General features: G+C 44.4%; 1 protein-coding gene across 2 annotated transcripts in view; it reads right to left on the bottom strand.

Moving 5' to 3' along the window:
• AFG3L2 (AFG3 like matrix AAA peptidase subunit 2) overlaps positions 1-19,029 on the bottom strand; it is a 69,820-nt gene that overhangs the window by 16,540 nt on the left and 34,251 nt on the right. For both annotated transcript variants that reach the window (XM_019525129.1, XM_019525135.1), the window contains exons 7-14: positions 14,093-14,217; positions 11,445-11,718; positions 10,603-10,740; positions 5,547-5,700; positions 4,261-4,368; positions 3,946-4,071; positions 2,950-3,060; positions 1,752-1,867 (exon numbers count right to left, since the gene is read on the bottom strand). In XM_019525129.1, coding sequence (XP_019380674.1) covers positions 1,752-1,867; positions 2,950-3,060; positions 3,946-4,071; positions 4,261-4,368; positions 5,547-5,700; positions 10,603-10,740; positions 11,445-11,718; positions 14,093-14,217 — 1,152 coding nt within the window. The remainder of the gene's footprint in view (positions 1-1,751; positions 1,868-2,949; positions 3,061-3,945; positions 4,072-4,260; positions 4,369-5,546; positions 5,701-10,602; positions 10,741-11,444; positions 11,719-14,092; positions 14,218-19,029) is intronic.

The raw sequence follows: 19,029 nt of genomic DNA, 5'->3' as shown, positions 1-19,029 counted from the left end.
GTGGAGTTCTCCCTTGATTCATGCAACTGAAACTGTGAATGCAGAATTCCCATAATGTAATTCTCAAAGAACCTGGCTGGACTCTCAGATCCTGGGTTCTTTGCAGGAAACAGCAGTAAAAAAAGAAAAGAAAAAGAAAAATCACACTCCAAATTACTGCAATGTTATAATCTCTGACAAGATAGGGTATAAAAAGAATGTCATGGTCCTATAAGAAAAAAAAACCAAATACGCGTACCATATACCATCTCTATGGCTTGTAGTCTGTTGCTGAAAACCCCGGGCTTATTTTTGGAGAGGGGAAGGGTGAGAGTTGAGAACTGTTAGTGAAATGTTGGATAGTTTTACCCAAGCACTGAGTGAATCAGCTATTAGATAAAAGTGCGAAAAAGCCCTACTGAAGCATGTGAGCTGTACAGATGCTGGGGGAGCAAGGTCAAACTGACATGACTCCTCTTCAGGTAAAGCGCTGTTTTCAACCCAAATGGCAATCCATCTTTCCTGCTGATGTCAGTGCATATATACTGATATGCTTTTTCTCAAGCATTTTCTATTACCAGGGATTATGGCCTATGGCCTATTCAGAACAGTAGCAGTCATTTAAAATCATATATGTAGGTTGGGCTATTTTAAATGTGCTCTACATTTGAGAAAAGAATTAAATTTGCAGGACAGGTATACAAAAGCAAAAAGGTTATGAATTAAAGCTGACTGAAAGCCAACCAACATGGATGAGCACTGTCAATAACTACAATATAGCATTCCCACTAATGAATAAAAGATTTGGGACTCGTTAAAGTATTTTAGCTGGTCTGAGAAGCTCTCATTACCAGCTGCCATACAGATATAATTTAGTGAACCTAAATTAGAATACACGATATACTGAGATCAGTAGTTCTCTGCCTCTTTCATAGTGGAACCTTCCCTCACCTAGGTGACTGAAGCCTAGCTTACACACCTCATTTATATCATGGAAAGACTGGGTAGCTGTATCTCAACAGTATCTGTTTTCAACTCCCAGTCTTCAGCCCTCCTTAACTTTGAAGGAAAACAATCCTAAACATTTGATTGGGTATTCAATCTGAACTCCATTTAGCCTCTGGCAATATTAGGAGAGGCCAATTATTGTACTGGTTCTGTCTTCAAAAGAAGACAACCAAGACTCACCAACTCATTTCATATAAGCTAAAAACAGTTGTTCAGAAGCTTGCATCTTATGGACAGTAATGACCTGAACTAAAGATCATGACTGCAATCCCTCCCCTGCTGCCAAATCTTGAACCCAAGGTGGCAGGTTGGAGCCTGGCCACAACCCTCCCCACACATGACCAGATCTGGGCTGAGCCAAGCCCCCTTTCCCTGCATGGTTGGGGCCAGGCTGCCCCCCACTTCACCTCTGGGGACTGGGCCTGGTTCAGACGGCCATGCCCCCTTCCCTCTACCTGACCAGGTTGGGGCAGGGCCACACTTTCTTCTTCCCTCCCCCTGCAGGGCTGGATCAGGGTTAGGCCATGCCCTCTTCCCGATGCCAGGCTGGTTTGGGGTTGAGCCAAGTCTCCTTTCCCCACATGGCTGGATCTGGGCTGGGTTACCCCCACCATCCTCCTCCATCTGGTCACATAGGGCCCTACCATGCACTCCCCAGGTGCTGAACAGAGTCCACTAGATGGATCCAGCCCATGGAGGGACTGGGCACTACCCATCCAGCCCCATGCACAAAGGTTGAGAACTACTGGTTTAGCTTGCTTTACCTTTAAGAGTGGGTCAGCATGTTCCAGAAACCATCCTGCAACTGCATGCCCTGCTTCATGATATGCTACTGTCTTTTTCTCCTCTGGTTGAAGTACCTGAGTTTTCTTTTCCAAACCTTTACAAAACAAGTATTAGTTTAACAAAAGTTTCAAACAGTTTCCTCCCAGCCAAATCCCTTTAGTATACTTCTGTTTCCTATTACTGTATCTTATATAAGTTACTTTAGTCCTAGGTATGACCCTAAACTGCATCCAACTGGAGGGCCTGGTGGCAATGTGGTGGGGCTACTCATGGCAGGGTAGCTCCTACAAAATACCACAATGTAGCAACCTCCAGAATAAGGTGAGTATACAGTGCCTCAAAACCATAGCCCCCACTGCCTTGTGGGAACTCCTTGGTTGGATAAAGGCTAAGAGATATCACCCTGACAGAAATATGATCTCACTGAAGTATTAGGCAGTCAGCAGCCATTTTTATCTGTTGCTCTCTGGTAGAAGCTACAACCATCAAGGCACTGAAAATCTGGAACCGGTCTGGTCTGTGAATCGTGTCTCAGTGGTCTAAAGGGAGGATGGTAGGTCTTGGGCAGCCTCTACTCCTCCATATGCTTGCCTAGGTGTACACATCAAAGATCTTGGTGCAATGCTTACAGACCTCTTACTGTACACCATGATCCAGAGGACTGATGGTTGCCTGTATATCTTGCTTGGCATTGACACACATTATATAGAAATATTAATAAGTTATAGATGGAAAAAGGGAAAGAACATAAAATAAAACTAATAACATTTTGCATTATGCTCTGTATTTATGTCATTAACGTGATACTGTTATCTTAACATGATACAGTTTCAGTGTATTCTGATGCTCTTTATCAATGCTATTATTTTAAATAGCCTGTTTTGTATAGCAGGTCTTTTAAATTTTATCAAATCCCAAAACAGGTATTAAAAATTCTTCTTGGCCCTCATCTTGAACAAATGAGGGAAAAGCATCAAATGAAATTTGCAATGGAAGGAAGAATTACTACAGCAGAGGTAACCTAATTCTTTTAAAATCTTATGCTATATTATTAGCAAGAAAGGGTATAGTTAAAACTGACTTAAAAAAAAACAAGCTACCAGATCCAAACTACGGCATTTAAAGAGAATCCAACTGCCTCGTTTTCTTTTCAGATGATTCACTCTACCCTCTCACCTCCAATTACTCGTTCAATTGCTTGCTCAAAGTGCTTTTGGTTTATGGCATCTGAAAGGTGTCTTGCAGCAATTAAAGCAGCTTCATTACAAACGTTAGCAATGTCAGCACCTAAAAACCAAGGCAGAGTAAATAATTTTCAACTACTGCTCTCTCAGTCTTTTTGGAAAACATAACATAATCTAGTGTTAGCTAAATACTAAGCATCCCAATAAACTAAATCTCTTCAGAAATTGAGAGCAAGGTTGCAACTGCTACAAAAAAGTTTGTTTGCAATGCTGACTCATAACTATATTATGTGAATTGATCTAGATTTTTAAATCAGTTATCAAAGAATTTGTTGCCAAAAGAACTAATTTGTTAAGTCCCATCCCTTGTAAGTACTGTCTGTCGTAGGCCTTGTACAAAATGAGTAATAACAGCATAAACATCTCCCATATGGGCCCAATATGTGTTAATGCTTGTTCTAGAAGGATATCATCCAGGAATATAATGACAGCTTGGTCTTCATGCCATTTGATAACTGTTCTCTAAAGAGACTTAAAATAATGGTAACATTTAATGAGAACCACAGTTTTTTTAGCACTGAAGACCAGAGATAGGTATAGGCAGAAAGAGTTCTATTTAGACCCAACAGCTGACCAAAAGTTATTGCTATCTGGTAGCATAAACCTAGGCTTGATTAGGACATGACATCTACTGATGAAAGCCTACATATACATTGCCAGGAAAGTATGTCCAAGCCAGGGGGAGTTGGAACAAGATTTGAATATAACAAAACTACTGAGAGAGATAGAATATACATGTATATAAGAAAAAAAAATACTTGTATTGAATTCTCTCTGCAATAATGTTCAGAGTGGCAGAAGGGCAGAATGAATGTTAGTAAACCAGAGAAGTGGAAGGAATGAAAAACTACTTCTACCTCTGCAATAACTGGTATCACTTGTTTAATACATGCAAAGTAAACATGGCTTTGCAAAGTAATTCACTTACCTGAAAACCCTGGAGTTAGTGATGCAAGTTTTCTTGCTAGATTATCTTTATTTAATGTACTATCTACTTTCAGAGGCCTGAGGTGAACTTTGAAAATAGATGCTCTTCCTTTTATATCTGGGGGTCCTTTAAAAGGGGGTTGAAAAGAAAAAGAAAGATTATCTTCTGAATATAAAGCCCTTCCTTTTTATATACAAGACTTGTTGCTGCAAAAATTCAGGTATGGAAATAGCTCTAACAATTTTAATGGGACTATTCAAGGTCCTAATATTAATAGTACGTTCTATACAGACTACAGTAGAGCTAAGAACTTACCAAGATAGATCTGCCTATCAAAGCGTCCTGGCCTCATCAGTGCAGGATCTAGTATATCTGGTCTGTTTGTGCCTGCCAAAATTACTACATTTGTGGTAGTGTTAAACCCTGCCAAAACAGAACATGAAGTGTTTAAGTATTTGAATTCACACAATCGCCGTTTATTTATGCAATAAAAGCCCAACAGATGCATCAGGAAGTAGGATGCACCTTACTAAGCACCTGAACTACTGCACCTTAATAAGCCAAATATTTAATACAATGAGCAGCAATACTTTACATCACTGGTTTTGCACCTCCTCAGACAGATAAGGAGGGTTGGGGCTGGTCCGCAGGCCAAATCAAGGTAATTGTTCCAGGATTGGGCCCTGGGGCCTAGTACCACTCCTTCCCTTGCCTCCATTGCCAGGATTTATCCTAGGGGGTCCAGCACTGCCCTTTTCCACCCCAGCAAGCCAGGCCAAGATTAGGTCCTGGGATCTGGTGTCACCCTTGCCCAGCCCCCCACCGGGCCATAAAACTGCCCCTGCCTGTCCTACCCCACTGGGATTGGGCCCTGGGGCATGGTGCTGCCCCTGCCCAGCCCTCTGCACTAAGATTGGGCTCCAGATCCAGGACACAAGGCTCTCCAGATGACACAGTGCAGTGGGTGGCATTTGGCCGGTGGGCTCAGCACCCCTTCTTTACATTAAGATCAAAGACAATGATACTGTGATGTTGAAATATTTGGCAAAATATTTCCATATTTTCACAATTAGACACACACTTTCAGCTCTGCTTTGGGCAAGTTTCTGAATTAAAGTACTAGTTTAACCAAAGCAACTGACAACAAACAGAACACTTATGAAACTGTGAACCTCACAACACTAGCTGAAGCCCGCTAAAGGTGCAGACTAGTGTTGTGCAACATCTTCACCCACATCTGCCATGGGGAACTAAGGCATCAAACACTCTCAGCACTTATAATTCCTGAATACACTCAAAGACCTCAAATTCTGCCAAACTGAGTAGTCTTTCTTAAATTTAAATGGGGAAATGGGGAAAGAACATATTTTTTCATTTTCACGTATACATTCTCTCTAAAACTTCAGCTGAAATCCTGGCTAACCGATGAGAAGAGCAAGAGCACTCATTTGGGTATTTTTTCTTTCCCTCCCCCCATGCCCAGAGTGGTACTAAGTGGGGGAAAAATTGCTGAACTCAAACATCTATGTCAATCTATCACAAAACAATCAACAGATGCCCAAGAGGTTATTATACACTGTTATTAGAAGATGAACTCTTACCATCCATTTCTACTAGAAGCTGGTTGAGTGTGTTCTCTTGTTCACTTTGCCCTCCAAAGTTGCTCCGTGCTCTCTTCCGTCCTACTGCATCTATTTCATCAATGAAGAGGATGCAAGGGGCATTTTTACGAGCAAGAGAAAATAAATCTCGGACCTTAACAAGACAGCAAAATACATGAGTTATTTTTAATCATCTTAGGTACATAAAGCATATGTGAGCAAGATCAATACCATAATCACACTACTGACTGTTACACTGCCAGCTATTCTCACTACTGAATGTTCAAGAGTCTCCTGCCCAACTCAGAAAGCACTGGAAGACTGCTGTAGCTACTACAGTGGTGTAGCTCACTCAATAACTTTGTCCTCCTTGGCAATACTTGTGTACATTCATTGCCCTTCATTTGTTTATATAAGTGTTCCTGAATGAACCTCAGAATACTAAAAAAAAGTTACTCACAATGGGTGCATCTACACGTGCGCTTTACTGAAGAGTTGACTAAATAGCTCTGCGGTAAAGCATCACAGTCTACACATGCACCAGTGTTAGGATGCAGTAAATTTATTCACTCTACCATAGGATAGTACTGTTAGGGACAGTACTATCTTATGGTGGAGTAATTTACTCTCCAAAATGCACATGTAGACAAGGTCTGGCTGGGGCATGAGGGTGCTAAAGTGTGGAGGGTATCTACCACCTAGCCACGCACTGTAGCACCCTCGTGTCCCAGCCAGCCCCGATGCTGCCTGACGCCACCACCTGGAGCCTGGGACTGAGCCCCGGGACCCCCTGGCAGCCCAGGGCTTCTCTGCCTCAGTTCAAAGTGCTGCAGTCCCAGGCACGTGTGTAAACACTGCACCCAGAAGCAGTTTTCTCCAGTGTGAACTGTGCCAGAGTTTAGCACACTGTTTTAATGGCACGTGTAGATGCACCCAACTATACCAACCAACTGCAGACTGCTAAAAAATCCAACATGCAGTAACAGCAGAAAAACAGCTAACTTCCCTTTCTATTAAATCAATGGATAATATTCTAAACACAAACAGGTATGCTGAGAAAGGTACAGTTCTGCTGTGAAGAGTGAACATCCTTTAAATTGGAATTTTCTTATATTAAGTGGCATAATGAACAGAATGAAACAAATACATGGGTGTGTTGTAGTGCAGTATTTCTGGAAAGCACACAAGTTAAATACTAAAACTGTGTGTGGAGGAGGTTACTGTAAAAGTTTTCACAGTTTTATTACAGAAAGGAGCTGATTCTTTATTACAAAAAGGAGCACCAATATCGTGTATGCAGGTCTGTATTTAAAACGGTTTGAATTTATGAACAAGGCACTTGAACTATGACCAGATGGCAGAATGCAGTTATTCTGTTCACTCACCAGATCAGGTTGTTCCATTAGAAATAATATACAGTAAAAGCTTTGTTATCCAGCACCCATGGGAAAAGGGGCGGGGGGGGGTGCTGGATAACAAAATATGTCGGTTAACTAAGCAGACCAAACAGGCGCCATTGCCTGTTTGGGCCGCTGCTTCTCCTGCTGCTTCCGGGGCATTGCTGCCCCTCCCGCAGCATCACCGTCCTTCCCACAGCATCACCAACCCTCCCGCAGGCCTGAGGGACAGGGAGGCGGGCCCTGTGCAGCCCCCTATGCCTTGGGCCTTAGGGGCTCGGCAGCGCAGGCTGCTTTGCCCTGGGCCACACAGGCTCGGAAACTGGACATGCCACAGTGGGCACTTGTGGTTTCATTTTACCTTACAAGCCAGCATGCTGGTTAATAAAACATGCTGGCTTGTAAGGTGCCAGTTAATGGAGCTTTTACTATAGCAAGAAAACAGGCAAAATAACTGAAAAAGTAACAAAGAACAGGAAATGAATTCATGGGAATAATTTGGCAAGGTCTATGAAAAGCAGTGTAAGAACACAGATCAGCTTCACAGCTTTATTATTTAAGCTGCTAAAGCTGCAATTAGAAGCATATCCCAAAAAGTCAAAAGGAATGTGGAACAGAAATAAAAGCAACTCAAGTGCTAGTGTTTTCTTTATGTACAATTTATACTAAGAGAACATTAAAGTTGCAAAGTCAAGCACTCAAAAGCTCTGAAATGTCAGAAGCAAGGCTTCTCAGATGGCCTTAGTTCAGCCTGCTTGGACGGTATTGTCACAGTCTTTGGGTACAGACAGTATACGTGGAGCAGTTTCAAAAGGGAAGGGGGAGCTGCTGCTGCTCTAAACCATGCAGCAAGTGTCAAGTGTAACAGTTTATAGCTGCAGGCTCTTGCACACATAAATGAAGTAACTGGTCGAATTTTAACCCAGCTTCATTCAGGTACAGTAATTCCTGCTCCCTCCCCACAAAAAATAAGATTGTGTATACAAGTCAAAGCTATCAGTTTATGAACTTACTTAACATGCTTCATGATACTCTAACGACTACTCATCCATAGCACCCAAAAATCAGGTTAGCGCAAGCAGCAATTTTATCAGTAACTCTGGTTGCAAATCTATGTTAGCTTGCGACTGTGGCAAAGTGGGGCTCCCAGACTAGCCACAGTGCTAGTTTCCCCACCTGCCTCTAGGCACACCGCCCACCTGACTTGCCTGCCATGTCTAGATGGAACAAAATTGAGATATTAATTAGGAGGGAGGCTGCCCATTATATACCCCGATATTGGGGTGGCTATCCGCGGCTCCGTTCCACCCCTACACCACAGCCCAAGCCTCAAAGATGGCATCTCAGGCAGTCTACTCAACTGTCTCCTTCATCCATTAGCTGTGGCCCCTTCCATGGGACCTTTGGCTTCCCTATAAACCCTGGCCCTGTCGCAGATCAGTCGGGACCCTGAGCTTCTTCGCTCTATATGAGCGTCCCATGCGGTGGGCCCCTGGCCTTTTTGAGCCTTCCGGTCCTGGCCCCAGCATTGCCCAGTCAAGTCCCTCAGTTGGGTCTACGCCTCCTGCCTGCACTCAGGGATCAGGGTCTCCCATTCCCAGCTCAGATGCTTCATGAAGTGTGCCTGGCCCCATGGGGTCACTCACCCCAGCAGGCTCAGGTGCTTCCTGAAGCTTACCTGACCTTCCCTGGATCAGATGGTTCAAATAGCACACCCAAAGGTTACAGCTGGGGTTAAGGAACCTCTACTTGCCTTTCACCGGTGTGGCAACTGGCCTGGCATTTCCTGGAGGCTCCCGCACCACTGGGAGCCCCAAGCTCCCAACAGGCCACCCACTCCCAACAGGGTGCAGTTTTAGGTCATGCCTAGGAGCCTCCAAACCAACCCCTACAGCTCCTGCCCTTACCTCCAGGATGTTGCATGCAGCCTTGCAGCCAGGCGATGTTACTGCCTGGCCTGCCAGCAGCAAACTGCTCTGTTTATATAGGCGACCAGGGATCTAAAATGGCCACCACAATCAAGCACCTGCTGGCTACTTGGCTCAGCCCTTAAAGTGGCAGGCACCTACAGTGCCCTGCCACAGTGACTACAGCCTGTTACATTACAGTTTTCTCTGAAAGCTGTACCAAAACAGCTCAAGCACTAAGATCAGAAAGACGACCTTTACATTTCATAATATTCCAGGATTGTGTCGGGGGGAGGGGGGAATTAGAAACATTTGTGTTTGCTTTTTGATTTATGGTAACAAAAAAAACAACACCTAAGACCCTTGGATTAAGTCTTGTTCAAATTTCAGCCAGAAACCTTTTTTTTTTTTTAAAACTCAGACAACTGTAAGACCAGACACTTAAAAAAAGCAAGAGTTTCAAAGAAATGCTAACTAAATTTAAAAGTGGGGAGAAAGACACTTTGCCAAGAATCCAGTTAATTGAGCAGCTAAGTATTTTATTCATAGATTCTAGGGTTGGAAGGGACCTCAGTGGGCCATCTAGTCCGACCCCTTGATCCTGCCAGGCAACCAAAGGGTCACCAAACCTGGAATCACATGATCCCAGCCATATGCCTGTCCAGTCTCCTCTTGAAGACCCCCAAGGATGGGGCAAGCACCACTTCCCTTGAAAGCCCATTCCAGATCCTGGCAACCCTGACTGTGAAGAACTTTTTTCTAATGTCCAGTCTAAACCTACTGTCCAATAGCTTATGGCCATTGTTCTTTGTTGTTCCAGGGGATGCCCTGGTAAACAGATTATCGCCTACTTTGTGTTACTCTCCCCTTATGAATTTGTACGCTGCCACAAGGTCCCCTCTCAACGTTTTCTTGGAGAGGCTGAAAAGGTTAAGGTCCTTTAGCCTTTCCTCATAGGGTTTTCCCTGCAGGCTTCCAATCAGATGAGCAGCTCTTCTTTGGACCCTCTCCTGGTTGTCTGCATCCTGCTTGAACTGCGGTGTCCAGAACTGGACACAGTACTCCAGCTGCAGCCTGACCAGTGCCGTGTAGAGAGGAAGAATCATCTCCCTGGACCTGTTCGTGAAGCACTTACGGATGCATGACGAGGTGCGATTGGCTCTGCCGACTACTTCATCACATTGACGACTCATGTTCATCCTGGAGTCAACAGTGACTCCAAGATTTCTTTCTCCCTCAGTGGTGCTGAGATGGTCAGAAAGAGATCTTGGAGTCACTGTTGACTCCAGGATGAACATGAGTTGTCAATGTGATTGAAGTAGTCAGCAGAGCCAGTCGCACCTCATCGTGCATCCGTAAGTGCTTCACAAACAGGTCCAGGGAGGTGATTCTCCCTCTCTATGTGGCGCTGGTCAGGCCACAGCTGGAGTACTGTGTCCAGTTCTGGATAACTATATATGCACTTCACTGTAGGGCTTGAGAGAAAGTTTTAGTACAAACTTCAGAAAGCAGAGTAGAGTGATAAAGTATCACAGGCATGGATGACTTGCACTTACAGAAAAATTACAGATTTTTTTAACATACATTATAATCGACTTCATGCTGAACCTTTTAAGTACACCTGGTGCTACTACCAAAATACAGTGAATAGATAACTGTAACTTAAGATATATCAGGCTTTTAGCCTACTAACTTTGAGAGCATCCTTTTAACAGCTGACAGTGAAATAATACAACAGTGCCAAAGACTTACTCGAGCTGGACCCACACCAACAAACATCTCTAAAAACTCAGAGCCATTAACTGTAATGAAAGGGACATCAGCTTCTCCGGCTGTAGCTTTAGCTAACAGTGTTTTTCCAGTGCCTGGAGGACCTGTCAGAATGGCTCCCTGGGGGAATAAAAAGCACAGTTAACTTCTGTCACAGGAAGAAACATCATATATACATAAATCTCACCCAAATATGTTCTACAGTATATTTTAGGATAATCAGTGAAGGGAAGATTTAGAATGGGGACCAAAAGTTATTTTAGGAGGCTAAGATCTCAATTTCAATCTCATTTAAACCTGAATGCTGTATCAAAACTCAGGTAACTTGCTGCCATTTAACAGGTTTTGAAGATTTAGCTCAAAACATTTTGATCCAGAATATTAAAACTATGTTCTTTTATTTAGCTGGTGCAATATAAGCACATGGGCACAACCTGTATTCGGGCTAAAAAAAACAGAGAATTCTTTGTCAATTGATTATAAAATATTAGGCATACATTTACTATATATAAATATGTAACAAATTTTGACTGACACAAACATATGTCAGGCTGTCTACATGAAAAAAGCCTGTTATTGGCATTACATGCTTCAGAAGCATTGTTGCACTACATATACATTATGGGTTATTAATTTTTCTTCAGATTTTTGGTCAAAAGAAAAGAGTTGGAATGAATCATCTGCTTCAAAATTACTGATCTAATTCAGAGTGCCTAGGAAATATATACATAACTGAAATAATTTTAGATTACACAAGAAAAAGCTTCAGTACATTGGTTAAAACAGTTACATCTACTGCACCTACTGAACTGTTGTTTCCTCACCTTTGGGATTTTTGCTCCTAGATCCTGATACTGTTTTGGGTTTTTCAGGAAGTTGACAAACTCCATGATCTCTAACTTGGCCTCTTCACAGCCAGCTACATCCTTAAACTTCACATCTATTTCATCTTTCAGGACCTTGGCTGTGGTTTCACCCACACTGAAAAGTCCTCCCATTCCCCGTCCTGTTCGACCCATGCCTGTAGGCCCTCTTTTTATTATATACCATAAAAAGGAAATGATAAGAACTGTAGGTAGCAGGCTCAGAAGAAATGAACTGAAAGAAAAAAAGTCACACAAGTTATTAATGCATATGAAAATAAGTTACATAATTGACATTATTCAAAAAGACAATGTTCTATAAATCTGCAGCCTTTAAGTTAAAAGGCCAAGAGGTTTGTAAATTTTTATCAAAGTGTTTTTCGTTCCTTCTTTCTCCTTCCTTCAATCTCTTTATCTCCCCTTTCCCATGTTCAGGCTGATTGGCTAAAACTTACTAATCATCTTCCACATACCCACTTCTGCTTTTTGCAAGCTTTTTACCTTGGACATTATCTGACCTCTTCATTGTCCTTTACGTTTTTACCCTCATGGTATACCTTCCCAATTCAGAAATTACTCTTATATCTCCTTCTTTCTGATGGAGAACTGAAGCACAGAGATTAAGTCACCTGGCTCAGTCACCCTGTGCGGCCGCAACACAGAAAACTGAACCTTATTCTTTGCATGCTCAGGAGAGCACCTGAAACACTGGACTATCTTTCCTGTTGCTATATAGAAAATGGGGAACAGCACAACATCATCATGTAATATAATAAGAGGGAGAAATCACTGACATATGTACAGGATCCCAAGCATAACAGACCAACAAGCAAAACACCAAACCAACCACTGAGGCATTGCAAACTCCTGGCTGAAGTACAGGACTCAGAAGCTCACCTCACAAACTAAAGGGTCCTGACGTACAACACTTATTTTCACATAGATTAGCAAGTCTTTACTTCAATATTAGCTTAGACCAGATGCAGCTAGCAGGCTGGATATGAGCTGCAAGCTATATCATCTGACCTGTGGGGCTGCTGGAGGGGTATAGGAATTCAGGGGTAGGGCCTGCTGCCAAATTATGACAGGAAGAGCCCTGCTGCAGACATGTCAGGAGTGGAAGGGTGACAAGTATCTTGATCCCCGTGGCTCAAGAACCTGCAGTGGTCAACACTGCTGCTGCTTGCAATGCAAGTGCAGTGGGTCAAGAGCCAGCCCATGACATACCAAGGGAGTTTGGAGCCTCTAAACTAGACCAACATGAAACCAGTTACTGAAATAAGCCATTCAGTGGTTACTACTGATACACCTAATAAGAGAAGCAGCTATAGTCTGCTGTGCTGGAGCCAACTCATGAAAGCTAAGCCATCCAAGACTAATTCAATATAAGTCTATTTACACCAATTTTTATATTATTTATTATACATCAATCCTTTACTCTTTGTAGGGATTATAAGAGCGCTAAAAATTTAAGTTGGTCTTACTGCATAAAAAGGACCAACAGTGGACACACAGAAATATGCAATTCATGGATTTCATAGCCATTAGGGCTGGAAGGGACCTCGGAAGATCATCGAGTCCAGTCCCCTGCCCAAAGGGCAGGAAGTCAGCTGGGGTCATAGGATCCCAGCAAGATAAGCATCCAATTTACTCCTGAAGATGTTCAACGTAGATGCTTGAACCACCTCCGATGGCAGGCTGTTCCAGACCTTGGGGGCTCGGACAGTGAAGAAATTCTTCCTTAAGTCCCGCCTGAAACGATCTTGCAGTAGTTTATGACCATTCGACCTCATCAACCCATGGGGCGCTCTGGTGAACAAACATTTCCCCAGATACTGGTGGTCACCCCTGATAAACTTATAGGTGGCCATTAGATCACCCCTGAGCCTGTGCTTTTCCAAGCTTAAGAGCCCCATGGCTCTCAGCCTGTCATCATAAGGTCTGTTTTCCTGACCTCTGATCATGCACGTGGCTCTTCTCTGGACTCTCTCAAGCTTCTCCACATCCTTTTTGAATTGTGGAGTCCAAAACTGGATGCAGTACTCCAGCTGCGGCCTCACCAAGGCCAAGTACAAGGGGAGAATGACGTCCCGGGATTTGCTTGAGAAGCATCTACGGATGCGAGCCAGCGTTTTGGTCACTTTACTAGCCGCAGCATCGCATTGCAGGCTCACGTTCATCTTGTGGTCAATGATGACCCCCAAGTCTGTTTCTTCCGTAGTGCTAGCCAGTGTAGCACTGCCGAGCCTATAAGGATACTGCAGGTTTTTCCTCCCAAGGTGGAGAACCTTACATTTTTCGGCGTTAAACACCATCAGGTTCTTGTCCGCCCATTTGCTGAGCCTGTCCAGGTCACGCTGGATCGCCCTCCTGTCTTCAGGAGTGGATGCTTTGCCCCAAAGTTTGGTGTCAATAATGAGATGTTAAGCCCATAAAAAAATTACAAGGTATCTTTGAATACAGACAACCAAGTCCCTGCTCACTGACAGACATACTAGAACAACTAAGTCAAAAAAGAGAGCATTGCTGGTAGTACTGCCATCTAGTGCACTGTGAAAGAGATGCACTGTTTCCTTAAATAATAGGTATCTTGATAACAAGTTTCTTACCCATCATTCACTGTTGTGTAGAGTACAGGTATTCTTTTCTCTGCTTCTATTCCTAATTCTTGCTGTGCAGTTTCCAGATTCCGTTCAAAAGCGTCCACACTACCAATATGAAACCAGACTACAAGCTATAAAAAGAATAAAATTACAAACATTACAAAAGGTTCTTTCAGCTTCATCCCTATTCAGCACAGGTGAAGCTTAAGCTCAAGCTGAAGAACTAGGTTTGTCTCTCATAACTAAGAAATATATATATAACGTAGTTTGCAAAACTGATTTAAACTTCTTGCAGAAGAGAATGCATTTAGATTTGGCAAGTACGCTTATGGCATTTAGGGCACAGACAGAAATGCAGATCTGCGGTTTAACTCATTGTGCTTCACACATAGTGCCATGAGTTAGACCAATCCTTCAAACTGTCGTGTTGGGAGGGTGGGGGAATCAAGCTCCAGTTTGGAGCAGACAGAGGAAGGGAGAGAGGCTTTGTCCTCCGCAGCTTCCCTTAGCCCTTTCCCTTTCCTCCTCCTCCCCAGCCCATGCTGTCTCGGGATGGGAGGGGGAGAAAGCAGGGGAGGGATGTCTATTTTGGGGTTTCCCCAGCCTGCATTATAATGGCAGGGGGGAGATTGGAGTCTCCCACCTCAGGGAGGTGGGGGCTCCGATCCATCTAATCCCACCCTCCACCGCTGGCTGGGCACCCCCAGAATGAGCTCCCTCTACTCCCCCCCCTTCCCTACCCACCTCCCCATTCTGAAAACTGCATCAGGAGCAAAGCTGGGCTGTGTCAGCCCAGGCCTGCTCCCAACATACGCTGATACAAGTCAACGAAGGCACCCCGCTTTGAAGCATCTTCATCCAAACCCTCATATAATTAAGGTTCAGACTGTTATGGAATTGAGACATTTTAAAGTGCTCTGCAGCCATGCATTTGTGTTAGGTCACAGTGCTTTCAGGGGCTACACTGGGTGAAAATTGTCACTTCTGTTTGTGCCCTACTGTATCACCTAAAGTACCAAAATTATATAGTACCCAAGTCAGCAGTATTAGAAGATGACTAGACTTCTATTAGAAGAAGGCTAGACTCTTGCCACTGCTAACATATAAGTCGTATGTAATATGCAAGCAACTTTAAAGAGGCTTTGGTTATGGCCTTTTTGCTTGTTATGGGTGGGGGGACACAAGGAGAACTGAGCAGACATTAAAAGGAAAATCTAGGGCTGCTTAGGAGTCTTAGACAGCAAGAGCCCCAAAAATGCAGCTGTCACAGAGGATCAGACCTGTCTCAGCAATAACTAGTTCACCTTAAGAGATTAAAAAAAGAAAAAGAAAAATTATTACTTCATTTTGGGACGCCAAAGTTACATGTACAAAATTAATTTTGCTAAGTCATCCCAGCTCTTCACTTCTATCATAAACCTTGACACTGCATGCACTTCTTTTTACAGCCTGACAGTCTGACTTTAAACAGTGCAGAAACTACTTTCCATGATTTACCTTTTTCACCATGATCATTCTGTGACTTGCCTTAAAAATGTTTTTTTAAATCTGACACTGCAAAAAATGTAGCCCTAAACATGAACTGGTTGAGAAACCAGGGCCAATGATGGTTTACGGGTTAAAGAGTAGGTGGACAAATAAGTCTGAACATTAGCTCCATTGATGAAGTAACTGCTGCAGACTTCACTCTACCCTGGAGGGATTTCCAGACCTTTGCTCAGCAAAAGTCAGCAGCCTACAAAAGCCCCTTGAGCACATTCTAAAAATAAACATGAGAAGCAATATGTGGCCCTACGTAACTTTTTAATAATACTGAATGCTGTTATAGGATATGGCCAGTCGTGAATTACATGTCTGGAATGATCAAATCTGACATCTATACTGAACATTTCAATATTAAATGTGGACTCTTTAAAAATAAAAGGTTTCAGGCCTCAACTCTGGGAACTCTATTCCTTGGAACACTTTACCCAGCATTAGTGCTGTCTCTCCAGGTAACCAGAAACAGGTAACTCAGGCTGCATATACATCACCTTGGGGCACTGGAGGACTGTGTTGTGGCTTCTCTCAGAGGAGAACATATACAGATATTCGTTCTCCTAGCTGTTCCCAGCTAGTTTTCTCCTTGAGTAGCCAATTTTGCTCTGGGGGAAAAAAACTGGAACATCTGTACACTCAGGGTTTTTACTGGGAGAGCAATTAGGGGTGCACTGATAGAGAGTTTTTGGGCCAATACTGATGGCCGATATTGATCTGACTGCCAACATGCAGCTGGGCAGCTTGAAGACCAGTGTCTGGCTGGTAAGTGGTGGGGAAGATCAAGGCCCCAGTGGTGAAGGAAGGACTGGGGCTGGGGCAGGGGCAGGTGCTGCACAGCCAGGGCAGAGTGCAGGACGGAGCCAGAAGCGGCACATTTGGGGATGGGGGGGCAGCTCTTGCTGCTGCGTACACCCCAGGTGGGTATGGGGGGGGTGTCCCCGGATCTGCATGCAGGGTGAGGGCAGGCTGCTGCTGCAGGCTGGGACTGGGGCGGCACCAGGCTCTTCCCAGTGGAGGGCTGGGCCGGGCTTTGCTCAGGGCAGTGGCAGCAGCGCTGGAAGGTGGGTTACAGCATGGGGGCAGGCTGCAGCCACCCCAACCTTCGCCATAGCCCCCTCTGTCTGCCCCAAGTGCAGCCCTGGCCCAGCCCCTCACTGGGAAGAGCCCGGCACTGCCCCTGGCCCTGCCCACAGCAGCAGCCTGCCTTTGGCCCACACGCAGATCCAGGGGCACGCCCCCACCCCATGCCCTCCTGAGATACACGCAGTTGTGGGAGCCGCCACCACCCTCCCCTCCCACCCAGGATGAGCTGCTCTATCTTGCATCCAACCCCAGCTGGGCAGCTCCTGCCCCTGCCCCACTCCCTCCCTCACTGCAGGGGCCTCAATCTGAACCCCATACCCCTTCCTTCACAACAGATTTAACAGCCGGACTCAGCTGCTCTCAACACTGCTGGGCTGTGCTCCTGGCCACCTACATGCTGTGCTGCAGCTGCACATATGGATGAAGCATTTATTGGCCATGTTAGCCAAAAAAAGCCAATTCCTGATGCTGTGAATTTTCCTTATATTGTTGCTGATTAGATATGGGACCAACGTATTGGTGGACTTCTAAAAGCAATAATTCTCCCACGAGAAACTGAATCTCAGTACATGACATAAGGCTACATACAGGCATTGTGTTTCTACAAGGAGAATCACCACTTTCCCAGTAGAAATTACAGGTGTTTATTCAATTGTTCCCAAGGGAAATACACACCTTCTGGGAGAAAAGGAACCTGTCAATGTGGAGGATCTCCCTTGTGAGAGAAACTCTTGCAAGAATGAAAGCCTGTATGCTCCCCTCCTGGTTTGGTCTCATTTGGAAGAGGAGTGGAGCAGCAGGGAAAAGCCCCACTCCCATTCTTCAGACCAGGGCTTCCCAGACTGGAGTGGGCAGGGAGCTTTGGTGGTGGCTTCTGGTCCCTTCATGGACCAGTCTGGGAGGACAGTGGAGTAGCTGCTCTCTACCTGCTGCTCTCTCATTCTGTTTCCATTACTGGGAGCAGAGGAGCACCAGGCAAGCTGCCTGATAAATTTCTACTGCTAGAAATGAACAGCTGTTCAAGATCTTAAACAAAAACTCTCCCATCAGTTTACACTTACCTAGTAAAGGAGAAGGTGGAATCATAAACATTCAGGGTTTTTTTTAAGTACATTTATAAAATCATGACATGTTACTAGAAGACTTTCATAGTCCACAACATGTTCCACCACCTAAAGAAGCAAACTACTAAATAATGAAGCATATAGAGACTTCTAAAAGCTATCCATATACATAAGACAGTGAGCCAACAAGCCAATTTTTACTTTACAGAAAATCAATGGGCCATGGTTCTGGCCATATACCCATGTGACAGAAACAGAGAACTAAGAGAATGAGGAAAACAAGACAGGATATTTAAAGAATGTATGTCCTTTGCATACTCGTATCTGGAGCAGACAGACAACCAGCTCTCCCACAAGAGCTGCTGTAGTCAGCATTACCGCAGTGCCTGTCACCATCAGGCAGGGAAGCCAGTAATACCGCTGCTGTTTTCAAAAAGTGTTTAGTCTGGGATAGAAGCAGACATATATCTACATTCACAGAGGTTATGTTGTTGTAGTTTTACTCTCAATTTTTTCCCCCCAGAGTAACTTTACACCAGATTCTAGTAAATGAGACTGGTAGGCCTACAGCAGGGATGGGCAATTATTTCAGCTGAAGGACCACTTAATGAGTTTTGGTGAGCAGTCGAGGGCTGCAAGGGTGAGTCCACCCCTTGAAAGGTGCCATGCCCCCTGGTCACCATTTTAGAACTGGAAGTCCTGTCCCCTAAGCCCCTGGAAGTACTCCAGAGGTGGGGGAGGGGTGCCATCTTAGAACCAGAAATCATATACTGGAAGTCAAACATCTACTATAACATATTTTAATTTTATTTCAAAAAAATATTGTCCTGATTTATGTGCATTTCTGTAGTGTACATAGAGGTGATTGCATAATAGCTCAAAAATAAAGTCTTACTCATAAATGGGGGGGTTGGGGGATGGGTGTGTATCTACAGTGGGGTGCGTGCTTGCGCGCATGTGTGTGTGTGTGTGTGTGTGTGTGGCGGGTGTGTCTATGGCAGGGTGTATATGTGGGGTTTGTGAGGAGGTATGAGTGTGTGTATATTGGGAGGGTTGTGGACAGGGTGTGGGTGTGTAGAGTTAATGGGGTGTGATATGCGCCCCCCATGGCTTACAGCCCCTGCTACTGGGGCAGCAGCAGGAGGTGGCAGGACCTTGGGATGCTCGTGGCCCATGCAGAGACAGCTGTTCAGCAGCATGTAGCTCCAGCCAGTTCCGGGAGCTGCACATGGCAGCAAGGAGCAGGCCAGGCCAGCC

This window comes from Gavialis gangeticus, unplaced genomic scaffold, assembly GCF_001723915.1.
Source record: "Gavialis gangeticus isolate Ggan-Ray unplaced genomic scaffold, GavGan_comp1, whole genome shotgun sequence".
Classification (NCBI taxonomy): domain Eukaryota; kingdom Metazoa; phylum Chordata; order Crocodylia; family Gavialidae; genus Gavialis; species Gavialis gangeticus.
Note: the sequence above shows the minus strand (reverse complement) of the source record. Positions and strands in the feature narration are given on the sequence as shown.